Source organism: Typha angustifolia, chromosome 1 (assembly GCF_048772165.1).
Source record: "Typha angustifolia cultivar Huaian chromosome 1, ASM4877216v1, whole genome shotgun sequence".
NCBI lineage: Eukaryota > Viridiplantae > Streptophyta > Magnoliopsida > Poales > Typhaceae > Typha > Typha angustifolia.
Window position 1 is genome coordinate 1,539,452 of NC_133239.1, and position 15,414 is coordinate 1,554,865.

General features: G+C 40.1%; 5 protein-coding genes across 5 annotated transcripts; 1 reads left to right on the forward strand and 4 right to left on the reverse strand.

Moving 5' to 3' along the window:
- Positions 1-273: 273 nt before the first annotated feature.
- Positions 274-1,267, reverse strand: LOC140758280 (cyclic phosphodiesterase-like). The gene is made up of 3 exons (XM_073094384.1): positions 861-1,267; positions 712-766; positions 274-598 (listed from the first exon to the last, which is right to left on the reverse strand). Exons 1-3 carry the CDS (start codon positions 1,146-1,148, stop codon positions 384-386), a joined length of 558 nt encoding a protein of 185 aa, XP_072950485.1. The 5' UTR covers positions 1,149-1,267; the 3' UTR covers positions 274-383.
- Positions 1,268-1,323: 56 nt separating this feature from the next.
- On the reverse strand, positions 1,324-2,509 carry LOC140758262 (oil body-associated protein 2B-like). Its single transcript, XM_073094359.1, has 2 exons — positions 1,977-2,509; positions 1,324-1,902 (listed from the first exon to the last, which is right to left on the reverse strand). Exons 1-2 carry the CDS (start codon positions 2,263-2,265, stop codon positions 1,448-1,450), a joined length of 744 nt encoding a protein of 247 aa, XP_072950460.1. The 5' UTR covers positions 2,266-2,509; the 3' UTR covers positions 1,324-1,447.
- A 68-nt stretch (positions 2,510-2,577) lies between these two features.
- Positions 2,578-4,897, reverse strand: LOC140758252 (protein NRT1/ PTR FAMILY 8.5-like). The gene is made up of 2 exons (XM_073094350.1): positions 3,451-4,897; positions 2,578-3,363 (listed from the first exon to the last, which is right to left on the reverse strand). Exons 1-2 carry the CDS (start codon positions 4,057-4,059, stop codon positions 2,608-2,610), a joined length of 1,365 nt encoding a protein of 454 aa, XP_072950451.1. The 5' UTR covers positions 4,060-4,897; the 3' UTR covers positions 2,578-2,607.
- Positions 4,898-5,091: 194 nt separating this feature from the next.
- On the reverse strand, positions 5,092-7,712 carry LOC140758243 (protein NRT1/ PTR FAMILY 4.5-like). Its single transcript, XM_073094342.1, has 6 exons — positions 7,673-7,712; positions 7,482-7,581; positions 7,177-7,394; positions 6,634-7,077; positions 6,419-6,546; positions 5,092-6,130 (listed from the first exon to the last, which is right to left on the reverse strand). Exons 1-6 carry the CDS (start codon positions 7,673-7,675, stop codon positions 5,266-5,268), a joined length of 1,758 nt encoding a protein of 585 aa, XP_072950443.1. The 5' UTR covers positions 7,676-7,712; the 3' UTR covers positions 5,092-5,265.
- Positions 7,713-8,703: 991 nt separating this feature from the next.
- LOC140758269 (large ribosomal subunit protein uL13c) lies at positions 8,704-15,165 on the forward strand. The gene is made up of 4 exons (XM_073094373.1): positions 8,704-9,026; positions 13,580-13,765; positions 14,251-14,421; positions 14,842-15,165. The coding sequence occupies exons 1-4, from the start codon at positions 8,796-8,798 to the stop codon at positions 14,956-14,958; spliced, it is 705 nt and encodes a 234-aa protein (XP_072950474.1). The 5' UTR covers positions 8,704-8,795; the 3' UTR covers positions 14,959-15,165.
- Positions 15,166-15,414: the final 249 nt, after the last annotated feature.

Sequence of the window (15,414 nt, forward strand, 5' to 3'; positions counted from 1 at the left end):
ATTAATCTAAAATATAAACTAATAAGTAACAAAAAGATAACTAAATGTATATCTGGACCAATCTTTTCTTCAATTGCAAGTATAACATAGCTCAAAAATAGAGCGCCATAGATTAACTAGTATTACGAGCATTTAGATTGTAACCTAAAGATTTATTATATTAATGTTTTACATTATATATTTTTATTTTTATTAGTTTAATTAAAGCCGAGCATGATAGGAGCCGGCTCAATTAATGCGCAAATTACGCAACAATTTAAACTCTAATCCATAAAGAAAGATAAAAAAATTATCATGGCCATGGAGAACTGGAGTACATAATTATTAGGCTTATTAACGCATGGCAAAGCTAACATCCAAGAAACAAAGACCCAGGAAAGCTTCTAAACTTCGCGTTTGATCTCCAGGTGGCAGACCTCCACTTTCTCCCACGACTTCAAGCTCTTGTCCTCCGTGTCCGTCTTATACAGCGCAAGCTCCGATATTTTGAACCTGAGTTCGCATATCTCCTTATCCAGTTCTTCCACCCTGCTCCTTGCCTTCTCCTTCTCCTCGTCCGTCAGATCTTGGTACAAAAGGCTCAGATGCGGCATATATCCTGCAATCCCCCCCATATAGAATGGTGTCATTTTGCAATTAACCACCTACATTTGGGATTTATTGCAAAGATAATTCTATTCTTGGAGAGGGATAAAGTTATTCAATACTCACCAGTCGAGCTCCGATATCCGAAGCCGTTGCAGCAATGCGCACTGGTTTCCACCACCTAAAGAACAAAATTGAATAAATTAACTCGGCTTATTCGTGAAAGAATGAAACAATCTAAAAGGGATAGGGATAACCGGATAAGGTTATCTGACCTCCGGCGTTGGTTCGATAAGGAGGTAGACGCACTGGTAGAAGAAACTGCCACGGGAGACGGAAGTGACTCGAGCGGTGTACGAGGAGAGTGCGGCGGAGGCGGATCGGAGCATCCGGATAGCATTATCGGGAGAGAGGCGGATCGCGCCGACGACGGTGATGTGGGGCTCGAATTCAGGGCCGCCGAATTCGGATCGGAGTGCGGACATCACCCGCTTGATGCGAGCCCGCACGTCCTCCGGCGGGAGGGCCCACACGGAGTAGATCTCCTCGGTTTGGTTCTCCATCAACCCAGATAGGGAATAGCGAGGTAGGGTTTATAATCGGGATAAGTATCTGATACTCATCCACCTAGGCGAAGAATAAAAGAGGGATCGAGATGGGATATGCTCATATGCTTCGCGTTAGTCACATCGTTACCCTATTCGACTCGTTACCAAGTCAACAACTGGCGAATAAATATTGGATATAACTAACATAGATAAGTCCAGGGAAATTATACTCTACTAAAATTTTAACCTCACACACAAAGACACAACAACAACTAACCGATATTTTTTTTTTTTCAAACAAAGGACTTTTTTTTTCACGGGAACGGTGCGATCCGTTTCATCTCGGCCGGCACCACGTCCACCGCGAATCCCTTCCCATGCAGCTTCCAGTAATCCGCATTGGGGTTAATCCACTCCGGCTCCTCCATCTCCATCCTCGACTCCTTTAGATCCTCCGTCGAGATCTTATACTTCACTTCGCGGCGTTCCACCAAGTCGGGGTGCACCTTGCCGAGATTCACCGGCTGGGGCGACATCATCAGGGAAGGCGCGCCGAGAGGGAGGCGGTCGCCGCGGTCCACCTGCCACGTGCAGCAGAACTTGCCGTAGGTTTTGATCAGGTTTTCCAGCTCCGGCTTTTGTAGCATCTCCGGTACGCTGGGGTTCGTCCATAGCCCGGCCTTGATCTCGTAAGCGTGGGAGTGCCATAGCTTTTGCTCATCCGGGGGTAGTGTTTCGAAGATGCGGTCTGAGACTATATACTCGACACCTGACAAAATTTTGTTATAACTTTTTGGCAATTAAGCTAGCTCCTTGAGTTTTGATATATTCATAGAGAAGTACCGATGAGGTGGGCGGAGGAGTCGTCCGAGTCGTACACCGCGCACTGGAGGAAATCCTGGTTGAGGCGGGTCGCGTAGTGGTGGGTCTCGATCTGACGGGTGAGATCGTGGCCGTACAGGGCGAAGGTGCACGCGTGCTGCTTCATCTGCTTCACGGGCTTCAGGGACTGCATCATCGCCGCCCCCTTGTCGAGCACGTGCGAGCCCATTGACGTGGGCTTCCCCGGCGGGGTGGGTCCTTCTCCGACCGAAGTCGGAGCGGGCCCCGGTTTCTCGTTGCTCGATGCCATCCTAATAAGATTATTCTCGCTTATTCCCGTGAGTTACTCCCGCTGTTCGTCTTTCGAAGGGATATATAACAACGAATTCGGATAGAGAAGAAGAGGGATTGGAATACACGTGGCTGGAAAGAGCCTACGTGTCATCTCGCATGGGAGAGAGGTGACACGCGTGAATCCAAGTCATGCATCCAGAAACCAACTGAAGAAATAATTCAAACGTCGTCGTCTTCATGTGGAGCGGTCGTAGCCTGTGGCCTATAGTTGTACCACTTGGCCCAGAACAAGTAGTTCAACAAGTTACCGAAGCTAAGGATCGCCAACATCCAATATAAGCGATCCAAGTGATTCCTATTAAGATTGTTGCCTTCGAGCCAGCCTTCGGTCCTCGTGCTCTTCGTCGTCGCAGCGTTCACCACCTGCACGAGTATAGTGCTCAAGAAGGACCCAAGCGACATGGAGCACCAGAGGAACGAAGCCGACACCGATTTCAACGCCTTCGGCGCCTGCGAGTAGAAGAACTCGAACAACCCGACGATGGCGAACATGTCGGCTATACCAAAGATGAAGTACTGGAAGGAGAGCCAAAATCAGTTGATAGGGAGCGGTTGCAGCACGGGCATCGCGTCCAGTAACCCGTGTTGGTTTGCGACTTTCTTGCGCTTCGCTTAGACGAGCGCGAGGGTGGCCATGGAGACGCAGGAGAGGACGAGGACGACCTCCGATGCGCTGGATGCCGGTGAGGCGGCTGGCGAAGGGGAAGAAGACGCTGTCGTAGATGGGGATGATTGGGAGGGAGGCGGTGGGAACGTGGAAGTGGGCGGCGAGGCGGGTGTTCATGGTTTGGTCTTGCTGGAAGGAGAAGGTCTGGAGTTGGGCGAGGCAAGTGCTCATGACGATGGTCTTTGCATTCTCCACTTGGGTTACTCGGCATAGCTTCCTTGGACTCGACTCTGTTTGGATTGCAGCTTTATCCAAAAATCGGAATAATTTTCTACGAGACACAAACTCCTCCCCCCTAACCAACCCCTCCTCTCTGCTTATCTCATAAAGCTCTTCAAGGTTCGTAGGGAGCTCTAGCTTTCTATTCCTAAAAGCAGCAGCAAAAACCTACAGAATCCAAAATAAATCGAAGTGCTAAAAAGATCACATTTTTAGAACTACGATCGTGACTTGGAAATTAATTAATCCACGAACCTGAATGATTTCCTCGCACCATAGGAATCTTATAGACGGAACACCAGGTAAAAAGGTTGCAAATGCCGACAGCATCGCACCTGTCGAGATAGCAATCCCCATGTCCCAACAACCTCTGTTGTTCTGAACCCAGACCACCAACGTCGAGCTAATGTCTGCTCCAATGCATAGAGCCAACAAGAGCCAGTTGAAGAAGCTCGACATCTGGCGCGCCTCCCATGGGTCCTTCTCATCGAATTGGTCAGCGCCGTGGACGGGAGCGCTCGCCGTGATGCCGGCGGAGCCGATGGCGATGAGGTAGAGAGACGCGAAGAGGAGAGCTGCGTCTTTACCGGAGACTCCAAGACAGTGGGAGGTGGGGTCGAAGAGTTGGATAGTGAGCTTGTCCCTGTTTAGAGTTAAGATGTTGCATAGAAAAAGTAATTGGTAAAGGACGAGGGAGAACGAAGGTGGAATAGGTACCAAGAACTCGATGGAGGCGGATAAAAGAACGGCCTTGTGTCTGCCGACGAACATGTCTGCGAAAACCGCAGTCGCTACTGCTACGATGTAGCTCGTGCCCATGTAGTTCGTCAGAGCATTGGAGGCCTCCGCAATACTGATGTGCATGAAGCCGGTGAAGTACGTGGTCAGGTTGACGGCGAGACGAGGAATTCAATTTTTTTCAATTTACGCCCCGTCTTTTCTAAAGTGTTAAAAAAACACGCTTGTCTAACTAATAGGATTAAAGGGAGCATAAGACATAAATCCTTTTATTAAGAAAAAGTACAACCTAACACAAGATCAAAAATTGTGATAAGAAACTGTAATAACTTAATCCTATCGCTCTTTTCTCATCTCACTCTTGACATAGGAATCATTATACTTTATTCTTATTTTTCTAACCAAATAGTAAAATATAAATAAGGATACCGTCATTATTTATTCCACGATAAATTCTCACCTTTATTTTTTCATCAGATTTTAAGGAAAACAACCCATGCAGAGGTTTTCAACGAAAAGTGTTAAAAATAAATCATCAATATAATTATCCAATATGAACCAGCGAGTGCTAACTCCGCCATGATGTCCTTTAATGGCCGGCCTCCCACTCCAATCCACCGTCCCTTCCACAATTTCGCCATGCTTCTCCTGCACATGAATCATGCCATTACTAAGCAGCAAAGAGAGAATTGATGAGTTACTATTATATATAGAGAAAGAGAGAGATCTTATACGGGGGCACAAGCAGTGGTGCCATGAACTTTGAGGAGGTAAGAGATCATAATTATATAGGAATTAATCACAATCGGATCAAATACGGTAGTATGATTAATCCCAATGATAAGTTCACCCTTCGTTTCTTGGTCCACTCTCCGATCGTTAATTACCTATCAATATTGGATTCCGTGGCTTTAATCCTGATCGATTTTAGTTCACGAATCTTTGACCTAATCACTATAGTCTATATATATAAAGTGATAACCGGAAATAGAATTAAGGTTCTTTTCTTTTCTTTTTTGCATCCATACGTTTCTAAAATCTCTAAATTATTTGCATTTACATCATTCCAAAATTGATATTTGCATATATATAATATTTAGTTTTTGCCTAAATTACCAAGCTTTTAATTTATATATTTCAAGGGTAGACATGCAAACAAGAAACTTCGGGCAAAAATTATAGATTTCAAGGGTAGGGTACACACCTGCAAATATGAATTTTACAAGGATAGACATGCAAACAAGAAACTTCGGAGGGTTATACTATCAAATTATCACAGGAGCAATTTTGCAAAAGAAACCCTCATTCATTGCTCGTTTCACTTCAATCCAATTAATCTCCAACGTTCTCTTGATCAGCTGAATCCCGTGGCAGATACTTGTACCACTTGGCCCAGAACAAGTAGTTGAGGAAGTTGACGAAGCTAAGGATCGCCAACAACCAATAGAAAAGATCCAAGTGGTTCCTATTGAGATTGTTCCCTTCCAGCCACCCTCCGCTCATCGTGCTCTTCTTCGTCGCGGCGTTCACCACCTGCACGAGAATAGTGCTCATGAAGTACCCGAGCGACATGGAGCACCAGAGGAACGAAGTCGACACCGACTTCAACGCCGTCGGCGCCTGGGAGTAGAAGAACTCGAGCAACCCCACGTAGGTGAACATGTCGGCTATCCCAAAGATGAAGTACTGGAAGGAGAGCCAAAAGCAGCTGATAGGAAGCGGTTGCAGCAAAGGTACTGCGTCGAGTAACCCGTGTTGGTTTGCAACGTTCTTGCGCTTCGCTTCGATGAGCGCGGCGGTGGCCATGGAGACGCAGGAGAGGACAAGGCCGACGCCGATGCGCTGGAGGTGGGTGATGCCGGTGGCGAGGCCGGTGAGCCGGCGGACGAAGGGGACGAAGAGGCAGTCGTAGAGGGGGATGAGGAGGATCATGAATAGGACGGGGATGATGGGGAGGGAAGCCGGGGGGAGGTGGAAGTGGGCGGTGATGCGGGTGTCCATGGTGAGGCCTTGCTGGACGGAGAAGGTCTGGAGTTGGGCGAGGCAGGTGCTCATGACGATGGTGCTGAGGAAGATGGGAATCATGGCGAGAATGGTCTTGGCGTTCTCCACTTGGGTCACTCGGCATAGTTCCCATGGAGTAGGATCTTCATCATCTCGGTAAATGCTTGGTTGGACTGCTGCTTTGTCCAGGAACCTGAGTAGGAATTTGGTGTCATCGTTAATCCGTTACCTAATTATTAGAATATAAAACCTTTTAAATCTATTTCTTACTTGCCTATATGATTTTTATTTTTTCACTATGAAAATATCACGTGATTGTTACACTATATGTTTTAGTTATTTTGAGAATTATTAAAAAAGAAGGTTGAGAATAAGATATCCAATTTATGTTTTCTATCTAGAAAGATAAAATATTTACTTATATATTGTATCTAAATATATATATATATATAGGGCATAAGTAATTGATAATATACTCAACCTGAATAGATTTCTGTGAGACACAAACTCCTCTCCACCTGCTGATTCCTTCTCTCTCTTGATCTCATAAAGCTCTTCACGATTCTCATGTAGTTGAAGCTTTCTGTGTTTAAACGCAACCACACAAACCTAAAACACACACACACACAAATCAATAGACTAAGGAGGCTAAAAAAAGACGATTTAATTTGGAAAATATTAAAGAACACCACCAACCTGAACGATCTCAAGAAGAGCATTAGTTCCTTGAACCATAGGAATCCTATACAAGGGAACACCAGCAAGAAACACTAAGAATGCCAATAACATCGCTCCTACCGAGATAGCAAACCCCTTATCCCAGCCTCTGTTGTTCTGAACCCAGACCACCAACGTCAAGCTAATGGCTGCTCCAACGCACAGTGCCAACAAGAGCCAGTTGAAGAAGCTCGACATCTGGCGCGCCTCCTTTGGGTCCTTCTCGTCAAATTGGTCAGCGCAGTGGACGGGGAGGCTCGCCTTGTTGCCGGCGGAGCCGATGGCGATGAGGTAGAGAGAGATGAAGAGGAGAGCTGCGTTCTTACCGGAGACTCTAAGACAGTGAGAGGTGGGATCAAAGAGGTTGCAGAGCGGTGGCTTGAGAGTCGAGTAGTGAGCTTGCAGAGTTAATAGTAGTAATCCCTGTTCAGAGTTAGACATTACAAAGAAGAAGTAATCGGTAAAGAAAATTATGACAGATTAAAATGGAAATTAAATGGAGAAGTGAGGTGGGATAGGTACCAAGAACTCGATGGAGGCGGACAAAAGAACAGTCTTGTATCTGCCGATGAACACGTCTGCAAATATTGCAATGGCGACTGAGACGATGTAACTCGTGCCCATGTAGTTGGTCAGAACGTTGGAGGCATCGGCTATGTCGATATGCATGTCCATTGTGAAGTACGTGATCAAGTTTACAGCGAGGGCGAGGCTGGCCACGTTCTCCAGCCCAAACGTGGCTACAAAAAAGAAGAAGAAGAAGTAGAAGATAAAATAAGTACACTTAAGGCTAAGTTTATCTACCAACTATGTATCTATAATTATACCCAGTATGAACCAGCAACTGCTAACTCCTCCATGCTGTCCTTTAATGGCAGGCCTTCCTCTCCAGTCTACTTTCCCTTCTATAACTTCACTTTTTTTCTCCTGCGTGTGAATTATTCGGTGATTTACAATTAACTATGGACTAGAGAAGGGAAAGATAAATTAAAGATGGTGAGGTATAAGGAGAGAATACCATTGCATTCAGGCCAGGGCTGATGGACTCATTAGCTGTTTCCTGCGATGAAATATATATAGAGAGGTAGTAAGGTTAGACTCTTTAATCCTAATGAAGGTACATATTTTCCATTCTTAATCTCCGTAAATGACTCGTACAAGAGTAAGGACAACCATGCATTGTTAAAAGACTTTGATCTCTAATCATGACTCTTGCCTAGCTAATGGACAAATCATACTAATTTCTTTCTATTGTTCTTCTCGGATACATCACTATTCCATTTTTCCGAATAAATGGATAAGCCGGCAAAGTTGGAACTCTCTTTCGTAAGAATCTCGATTAATCCTCCACTAAGAAAGTTCTCGTTATGTTACCATCAATAGGATTAATTTAGACACTAAGATGGAGACAACAATGAAGTGGAATAATCACACAGAATAACTTGTTCCAGAATAAGTGCTCGTTAGATTCTATGAGAAATAGCTAGATATGCATGGACCATATGCATGGACCATTTGCATGTAATGACACACAATGACTAAAACAAGAGATCTGCAAACTTGTAAAAAAAATCTAATTATTATTTTCCTTAACTAATTATCAATCATCTAAAATTTAGTTTTTCTTTTATTTTCATCATAACATTTTATATATAAGAAATTAATATTAAGGTGTTTTGATATTTAAATATTAGAAGTGAAATGCAGGAATAGAAAGAATATATATATATATATATATATATATTAAGAGATACAAATTTCTTAAGATGTTATATCTAGAAAAATAAATGACTCATTTGGTTGATTGTATTTGGTATTTATCAAATACAAGTATTTTTGATAAAATTTTGTGTCATTTTATTTGAGCCTATATAGTAGAGTTTCAGCCCGATTAGTATCATCATAAGAAGCCCAAGAAGTCCAATATCAGTGGATAAGCGGGTTATCGGATCCAATACCGGGTGTGGATAATCAGTGGGAGGTAAGTTCACCTTAGGTGACTCGATCAGTACCCCTTCTCTACTCAAAACAAATCACGAAGCCACTCGTGCTATCCTAATTCTTATCCTCTTCCTCCCGCTCTACTACTCCTCTTCCCCTTCACCGAAGGAAGACGGTGAACCAAGTAACAGCGTCGCGAAATGGCGGCGACGATGCCGACCTCGGCCTTCCTCTCCACCTCCAAACCCTCGACGCCTCCCCTTCCGAGAACTTCCTTCCTCGGCTCCTCCGCGTTCGCTGTCGCTCTCGCGAAGCCCTCCGTTCGAGTAGCTTCCATCACTCCGATCCGATGCGAGCAGAAGCAGCAGGAGGTGGCGGTGATCCCAAGAGAGCAGCGATGGATGTTTGAAGAGTCCGAGACCTATGGCCCGGTATGACCTCGCTTTTTTACTCTTTTATAATCTTCGTTTCCATGGTGTGGAGTAAAATGGCGATCGGAATAATGCTTTTTTGTGAGCGGAAATTAGGGAAATTGGTACGGTTTGAGTTTATGGTGAGATTTAGGAGAATTAAGGCATTTAAATGTAGAATTTGACGAGTTCTACATGTAGTTCAATGAGGCATGCGCTATTTAATTAAATTATTGTGTTGAGATGGTAAAGCAATGTACAGAGTGGCTGTAGTTCAATTGGATGAAGCTTTGGACTATATGTTTACGTCGTCAAGAATTAGAAGAGGACAAGTGCTGTAAATAAAGGACAAACTTATAAGATGATAGGAAGATTGATGATTGACCAATACTTAGGTTGTATATATATTAGGTTAACGAAAAGCTTACCTAATCATATTATGAAAGCTCAATTGTGGCCAAAATTCAGGTGAAAGCAAATGTAACTAATTTCTTTTGCCATCTATATCTTGAGTAAAAACTCTCTCAAAAGAAAAAGTAAATATGAAAGAAAAGATCTCCAGTCCATCAATGATGCAAATCTAGTATGAATGTAATGTTTTAGAAAGTAATCGATCCAAACAAGTAACTAAAATAAAATATAGTAAGTAATAACTGACAATAAGTTAATCGATTAAAATGATCACTACTAGATAGAAGGAGAGAAAACCACTCAGATAAAGCAGTAACTTTCTCAACTCTCAAATATGTATGTTGACAGTAGAAAGATCTAAAATATGGTATAAGAAAAGACTTTAGAGTTTAGATTTACCAATAAATAGAATATTAGTGCTTTTACTTTGAAACCAAGTCTTCCTTTTCACGTCTGTCACCCAAAGATTCTCTTTCACTATAGGAATTTTCTGGACAGCAACAGTAACCAATGAAAAGTATAGATTGAAAAATAAGAGAGGTTTAGAAAGGAAGTAGAAGAGATTAGAGAAGAATCTTAAAATAGAGTAGGAGAAAGGGGGAGAGAGAGAGAGAAAGAAAAAGAAGATCGCAGGAGAGATAATGAGAGATTTCAAATAAATTTTATTTCAATTGTTCATTGTTTCTCATGCAATAACCCTTAAATAGATTAACAACTTTGATTTTAGCTGATTCTAATAGAAACTTATTTTCTAATAGAATTTTAATTGATCATCTCATCTAAATTGACTAACCCAATTTAGGTAATAAATCAATGTGGACATCCTCACATATAAGCTTACCATAACTATCAATTAAGATTCTAATAAGAATTCATTTCCTAAAAGGATTCTAATTAATAAGGTCTTATCTAAATTGACTAACCCAATTTAGGTAATCACTCATTGCGGACATCCCCCGCATATAAGCCTACCATATTTATCAATTGACTAATTTAATTGATCATTTGAATTAAAAATCAACTCAACAAATTAAATGTGAAAATAAGTTAAGCCTAATTAGATCAATTAGATTAAAATTGGACTCAAGCAACTTTATTTTGGTCAAATTGAAAATGATGCCTATATCAATTCCCTGTGAGTTGGAAAAATCTCGACTGACGAGATAGCCTCCATATACTTCTGGTATAGATCTTCGCGTAGTCTCCTTAATTCATCTTCCTCAATCCAGCTAGTGTCAGAAATGTAGCGATCTTTCCATCGAACTAGACATCGTCAGTGTGTACCCTATCGTATCTTAATCTCACGCACATCAAGTATATCATCAATCTGGTCAATGGATGTTGACTGCTCAAAAGGCAGTGAGCTAACATCTGTTGGTTGCATTGGGCCTCCATGATATGTGAACAAATCAGCAACATTGAAGATCGGTGAAGTAGACATCTTAGGTGGAAGTTCTAGCAAATAAGCATTACTTTCCAACTTGGCAAAATCTTTCTCTCTGCAGTGTTGGTTTGTTGCTTCCTTGTATTTATTTGTAGATACCTGTAGCTTTTCAAGAATCTCTTGGTGCACTTAGTGAATTATTTGAACAAAGGTTTCAGTATTAGCACTATTTCTTCCATCATATGGTATAGGGGTTCTATCAAGGTAGTGGGAAATAGGATGGCCATATATACTCTCAAAGGATGATTTTTCAGTGGATCTATTGATGGAACTATTGAAAGCAAATTCAGCTTGAGTAAGAACTTGATCCTACAGAGAGGGTTTCTCTCCAGCTAAACATTTCAATAGATTACCCAATGATCGATTAACTACTTCAGTTTGACCATCTGTTTGACAATAGTATGCACTACTATATTGTAATTTAGTGCTCAGTTTAGATCATAAAGTTCTTCAAAAATGACTCAAAATTTTTGTATCCCTATTTTTAGTAAATGATTTTGGAAACCATGCAGACGAACTACTTCTTTGAAAAACAAATTTGCTATATGAGATGCATCATATGATTTTCAACATGCAATGAAATATGTTATTTTAGTGAATCTATCAATAACTATAAGAACTGAATCAATTTTACTCATTAAAACATATACTACGGGTGATTCAGTGATGTCATGCTAAAATTTTATCTGAATCAATTCTACGAAACCCTTGTCTTCTAAGTTTAGCTTCAGCCTTTGTGGCTTTGCTATAGGCTATGTCAAGACGTAAGGCATCACAAATGGTTAACTCATCTTGGATTTGAGGTCGTAACCCATTGGTGTAACGAGTAACCTTTTGCTTCACTTTCTTATAATTCATTTTGTGCAAGTAAAGAATAAAAATTCTTCAGTGTATTCTTGTACGGTTTTGGATCCTTGTCGCAAATTTTAAATTTTTTGGAAAAGTGTTTGTGTATAATCAATAGGTAAAAACTTTCCCCTAAACTTTTCTTTCATACGGGTCCAGGAATTGATTTTATCTTTTCCTTTTCTGATTCGATCATTTTGGATTTGTTTCCACCAAATTAATGCATGAACTTTCAATTTGAGGCTAACAAATTTTATTTTTTTGTCTTGTGGGATTTCTTTTCATTAAAAAAATTGGTCTATATGGTCGATCTAATCCAAAAATTCATCAGGTAATAATCGCCCTTCAAATTCACTAATATTAATCTTAATTCCCTGATCCCACCTATCAATAGACCTATGTCTCATGTGATGTGCATAATAATTCCTATCATCATCACTCCCTATATCTTGGACAGAAGTGTTGCCTTGTCTAGATGCTCTAGAAATAATCTCTGATTGTGGATTGACTTGGATGTTACCTAAGTGTTGTACAATTTGATCCATTCCTTGTTGTAGTTGTAGAATTTGATATTGTAATTGTAGAATTTGATGTTGTAGTTGTGTGGCATCTTCTCTAATATCAGTTGTGTTAAAATTTACATTTGACATGATTCCAAAGTAAGCTAGACAGATAAAGAACCTCTTTTTTTATAGAAAAGATGTTGAACTATATCTATATGCAAGCAAACCCTAGGAAAAGAAAAGTTACTATGATACTAATTGATGCAAATCTATTATGAATACAATGTTTTGAAGAAAAATTGACCCAAACAAGTAACTAAAATAAAATATAGTAAGTAATAACTGATAATAAGTTAATCGATTAAAATAATCACTACTAGATAGTAGGAGAGAAAACCACTCAGATAAGGCAGTAACTTTCTCAACTCTTAAATATGTATGTTGACAATAGAAAGACCTAAAATATGGTGTAAAGAAAGACTTTAGAATTTAGGTTTACCAATAAATAGAATAGTAGTGCTTTTACTTTGAAACCAAGTCTTTCTTTTCACGTCCGGGCACCCAAATATTCTCTTTCACTATTGGAATCTTCCGGACAACAATAGTGACCAATGAAAAGTAGAGATTAAAGAATGAGAGAGATTTAGAGAGGAAGTAGAAGGGATTAGAGAAGAATCTTAAGATAGAGAGAGAGAGAGAAGAAGAAGAAGAAAACCGCAGGAGAGAAAATGAGAGATTTAAAATAAATCTTATTCCAATCGTTCATTGTTTCTTATGCAATAACTCTCAAATAGGTTAAAACTTTGATTATAGCTTATTCTAATAGGAACTTATTTCCTAATAGAACTCTAATTGATCATCTTACCTAAATTGACTAACCCAATTTAGGTAATAAATCAATGTAGACATTATTACATATAAGTTTACCATAACTATTAATTGAGATTTTAATAGGAATTCATTTCCTAATAGGATCCTAATTAATAAAGTCTTACCTAAAGTGACTAACCCAATTTAGGTAATAACTTAATGTGGACATCCCCGCATATAGGCTTACCATATCTATTAATTGACTAATTCAATTGATTATTTTAATTAAAAATCAATTCAACAAATTAAATGTGAAAATAAGTTGAGCCTAATTAGATCAATTAGACTAAAATTGGACTCAAGCAATTTTATTTTGATCAAATTAAAGATGATGCCCACGTCAATCACATTGCACTTTTTACAATTTTGTAATCCTCCTTATTTCACAATGCAATTACTCAATTCTCACTCAGACCCTTTATATATATATAACAAGGATTGTTCAATACTTCTGCTGATATTATTTATTTAAATCTAAGTGAAAATATTTTCCTTTTCAGGATATATGGAACAAAACTTGGTACCCTAAGGCTGCAGACCACATAAATACTGAAAAGACTTGGTACATCGTTGATGCAACAGACAAAATACTTGGCAGGCTAGCATCAACTATTGCAATACATATTAGAGGAAAGAATCTTGCAACCTACACTCCTAGTGTGGACATGGGAGCGTATGTTATTGTGGTACATATTATGCAGCAAGATATTTCAATTTTTAGACTTTTCTTATCTTTGGAGTTGAGGGCCAAATACATGACTCAGTCAGCAACTGAACCCCAAATGGCATCTCTTTTTGTGGTTTTGCATCTCTTTAATTAGAGTTACTTTGTCGTTGACCTTTTCCTTTGAACATCCTAATTATTTGGAAGCATTATTTAGATTCTTGATTCTTATGTCTTTTAGTTTAAGCTTCTGCTGGAAAACTGAATGCTGATGAGACACACATCTTCATAGAACTTTATTGCCCTTGTTGGATTAAATGATTGCTTGTTGATTTTATTGTATCTTTATAAAGCTTACCACTCCATATTATCCAATTTTCATAGTACGTTGTGCTACATCGGAACTACCTTGAAAGAAGTATGATCTTAACAATCTATGAGTTTATAGTGAACTTTCTATCTACGAAGTTGAGAGATTTTAGTTATAGTTGTTGTATGTGCACACAGGTGAATGCAGAGAAAGTTGCAGTCTCTGGTAAAAAGAGGACCCAGAAGCTCTACAGGAGGCATTCGGGAAGGCCAGGTGGTATGACAGTGGAAACTTTCGATCAGCTTCAGAAAAGGATTCCGGAAAGAATAATTGAACATGCAGTTCGTGGCATGCTTCCTAAAGGGAGGGTAAGACAATCATCTCTATTGCATTAGTCATTTAAAAATCCATGAAGAACTAACATGCAAAAAATCTCAATATATTGTCATACTTTATATAGTTTCCCAAGAATATAATTTAATTGCCTGTCAGAAAGATTTGTATAACCCTTAGAAACTTGAAAACTGTATCTACTGCAGTTGCAGGTGTTCCATGCTTTCATGTCTGTTAACAATTGGTTGTCAACAATCTGCCTGTTCTTTGTTGCCTCCTCAACTTTGTAGTTTACAGTTCTCTCATGTTAAGATTACCTTAATGATGGATGATTAAGATAACAAAGTGTTATGTTCGAATTGCAAATTGGTCGCTTTCTTCTAATATTTGGCCATTCCTTCTTTCACCACACTGCTACAATATATGAACACTCCTGCTTTTATGATACTGTACAGCTGGGGAGAAGTCTCTTCACTCACCTCAAGGTATACGAGGGGCCAGATCACCCGCATGAGGCTCAACAGCCCATTCCCCTACCTATAAGGGACAAGAGGATACAGATAGAGAAGTAGATTTTCTGGAGCTTGGAAGAAATGGAAGTTACTTGTGTTTCATGAAATCCACAAACTTCCTTCTTTTTTTCAAAATTTTGCTCTCCATTAGCAAGTTGAGAGCCTTTTGTATTTTATTTTGCTTTCCGGATCCTGACGATTAGATTGTTGCAATCTGCATATTGTATTCCCATGCATTATTGTTAATGCTCCAGCATCTCTGAAACACCCAAATCTTCAAATATACGTGTAAACCGCGTGGGTAAATTTCTCCATGCGGTGCATCATATGACCTGTCAGTATAAGGAGTATCCCTCCACGCGGTGCATCATATGACCTGTCAGTACAAGGAGTTCACAAGGCACACAACAACATAAATTCACCATAAATAAACTCAACTATAAGTCCGGATACAAGTTCCACAGGCCACAATAAGTCTTCTAAATACATATCCAAAATACAATACTAAAGTCCAAA

What these genes read in the sequence shown, in the direction of transcription:
- LOC140758280 (XM_073094384.1), bottom strand. Translation starts at nt 1,148, where the DNA reads ATGGAGAACCAAACCGAGGAGATCTACTCCGTGTGGGCCCTCCCGCCG. An exon ending in TTATCGAACCAACGCCGGAG is followed by an intron (nt 767 to 860) that starts GTCAGATAACCT and finishes TTTGTTCTTTAG; the next exon opens with GTGGTGGAAACCAGTGCGCA. An exon ending in CGGATATCGGAGCTCGACTG is followed by an intron (nt 599 to 711) that starts GTGAGTATTGAA and finishes GGGGGATTGCAG; the next exon opens with GATATATGCCGCATCTGAGC.
- LOC140758243 (XM_073094342.1), bottom strand. An exon ending in CAGTTGCTGGTTCATACTGG is followed by an intron (nt 7,395 to 7,481) that starts GTATAATTATAG and finishes TCTTTTTTGTAG; the next exon opens with CCACGTTTGGGCTGGAGAAC. An exon ending in CCGCCTCCATCGAGTTCTTG is followed by an intron (nt 7,078 to 7,176) that starts GTACCTATCCCA and finishes AACTCTGAACAG; the next exon opens with GGATTACTACTATTAACTCT.
- LOC140758262 (XM_073094359.1), bottom strand. Translation starts at nt 2,265, where the DNA reads ATGGCATCGAGCAACGAGAAACCGGGGCCCGCTCCGACTTCGGTCGGA. An exon ending in CTCCTCCGCCCACCTCATCG is followed by an intron (nt 1,903 to 1,976) that starts GTACTTCTCTAT and finishes AAATTTTGTCAG; the next exon opens with GTGTCGAGTATATAGTCTCA.
- LOC140758252 (XM_073094350.1), bottom strand. Translation starts at nt 4,059, where the DNA reads ATGCACATCAGTATTGCGGAGGCCTCCAATGCTCTGACGAACTACATG. An exon ending in GGTGCGAGGAAATCATTCAG is followed by an intron (nt 3,364 to 3,450) that starts GTTCGTGGATTA and finishes TGGATTCTGTAG; the next exon opens with GTTTTTGCTGCTGCTTTTAG.
- LOC140758269 (XM_073094373.1), top strand. Translation starts at nt 8,796, where the DNA reads ATGGCGGCGACGATGCCGACCTCGGCCTTCCTCTCCACCTCCAAACCC. An exon ending in AGTCCGAGACCTATGGCCCG is followed by an intron (nt 9,027 to 13,579) that starts GTATGACCTCGC and finishes TTTCCTTTTCAG; the next exon opens with GATATATGGAACAAAACTTG. An exon ending in GCATGCTTCCTAAAGGGAGG is followed by an intron (nt 14,422 to 14,841) that starts GTAAGACAATCA and finishes GATACTGTACAG; the next exon opens with CTGGGGAGAAGTCTCTTCAC.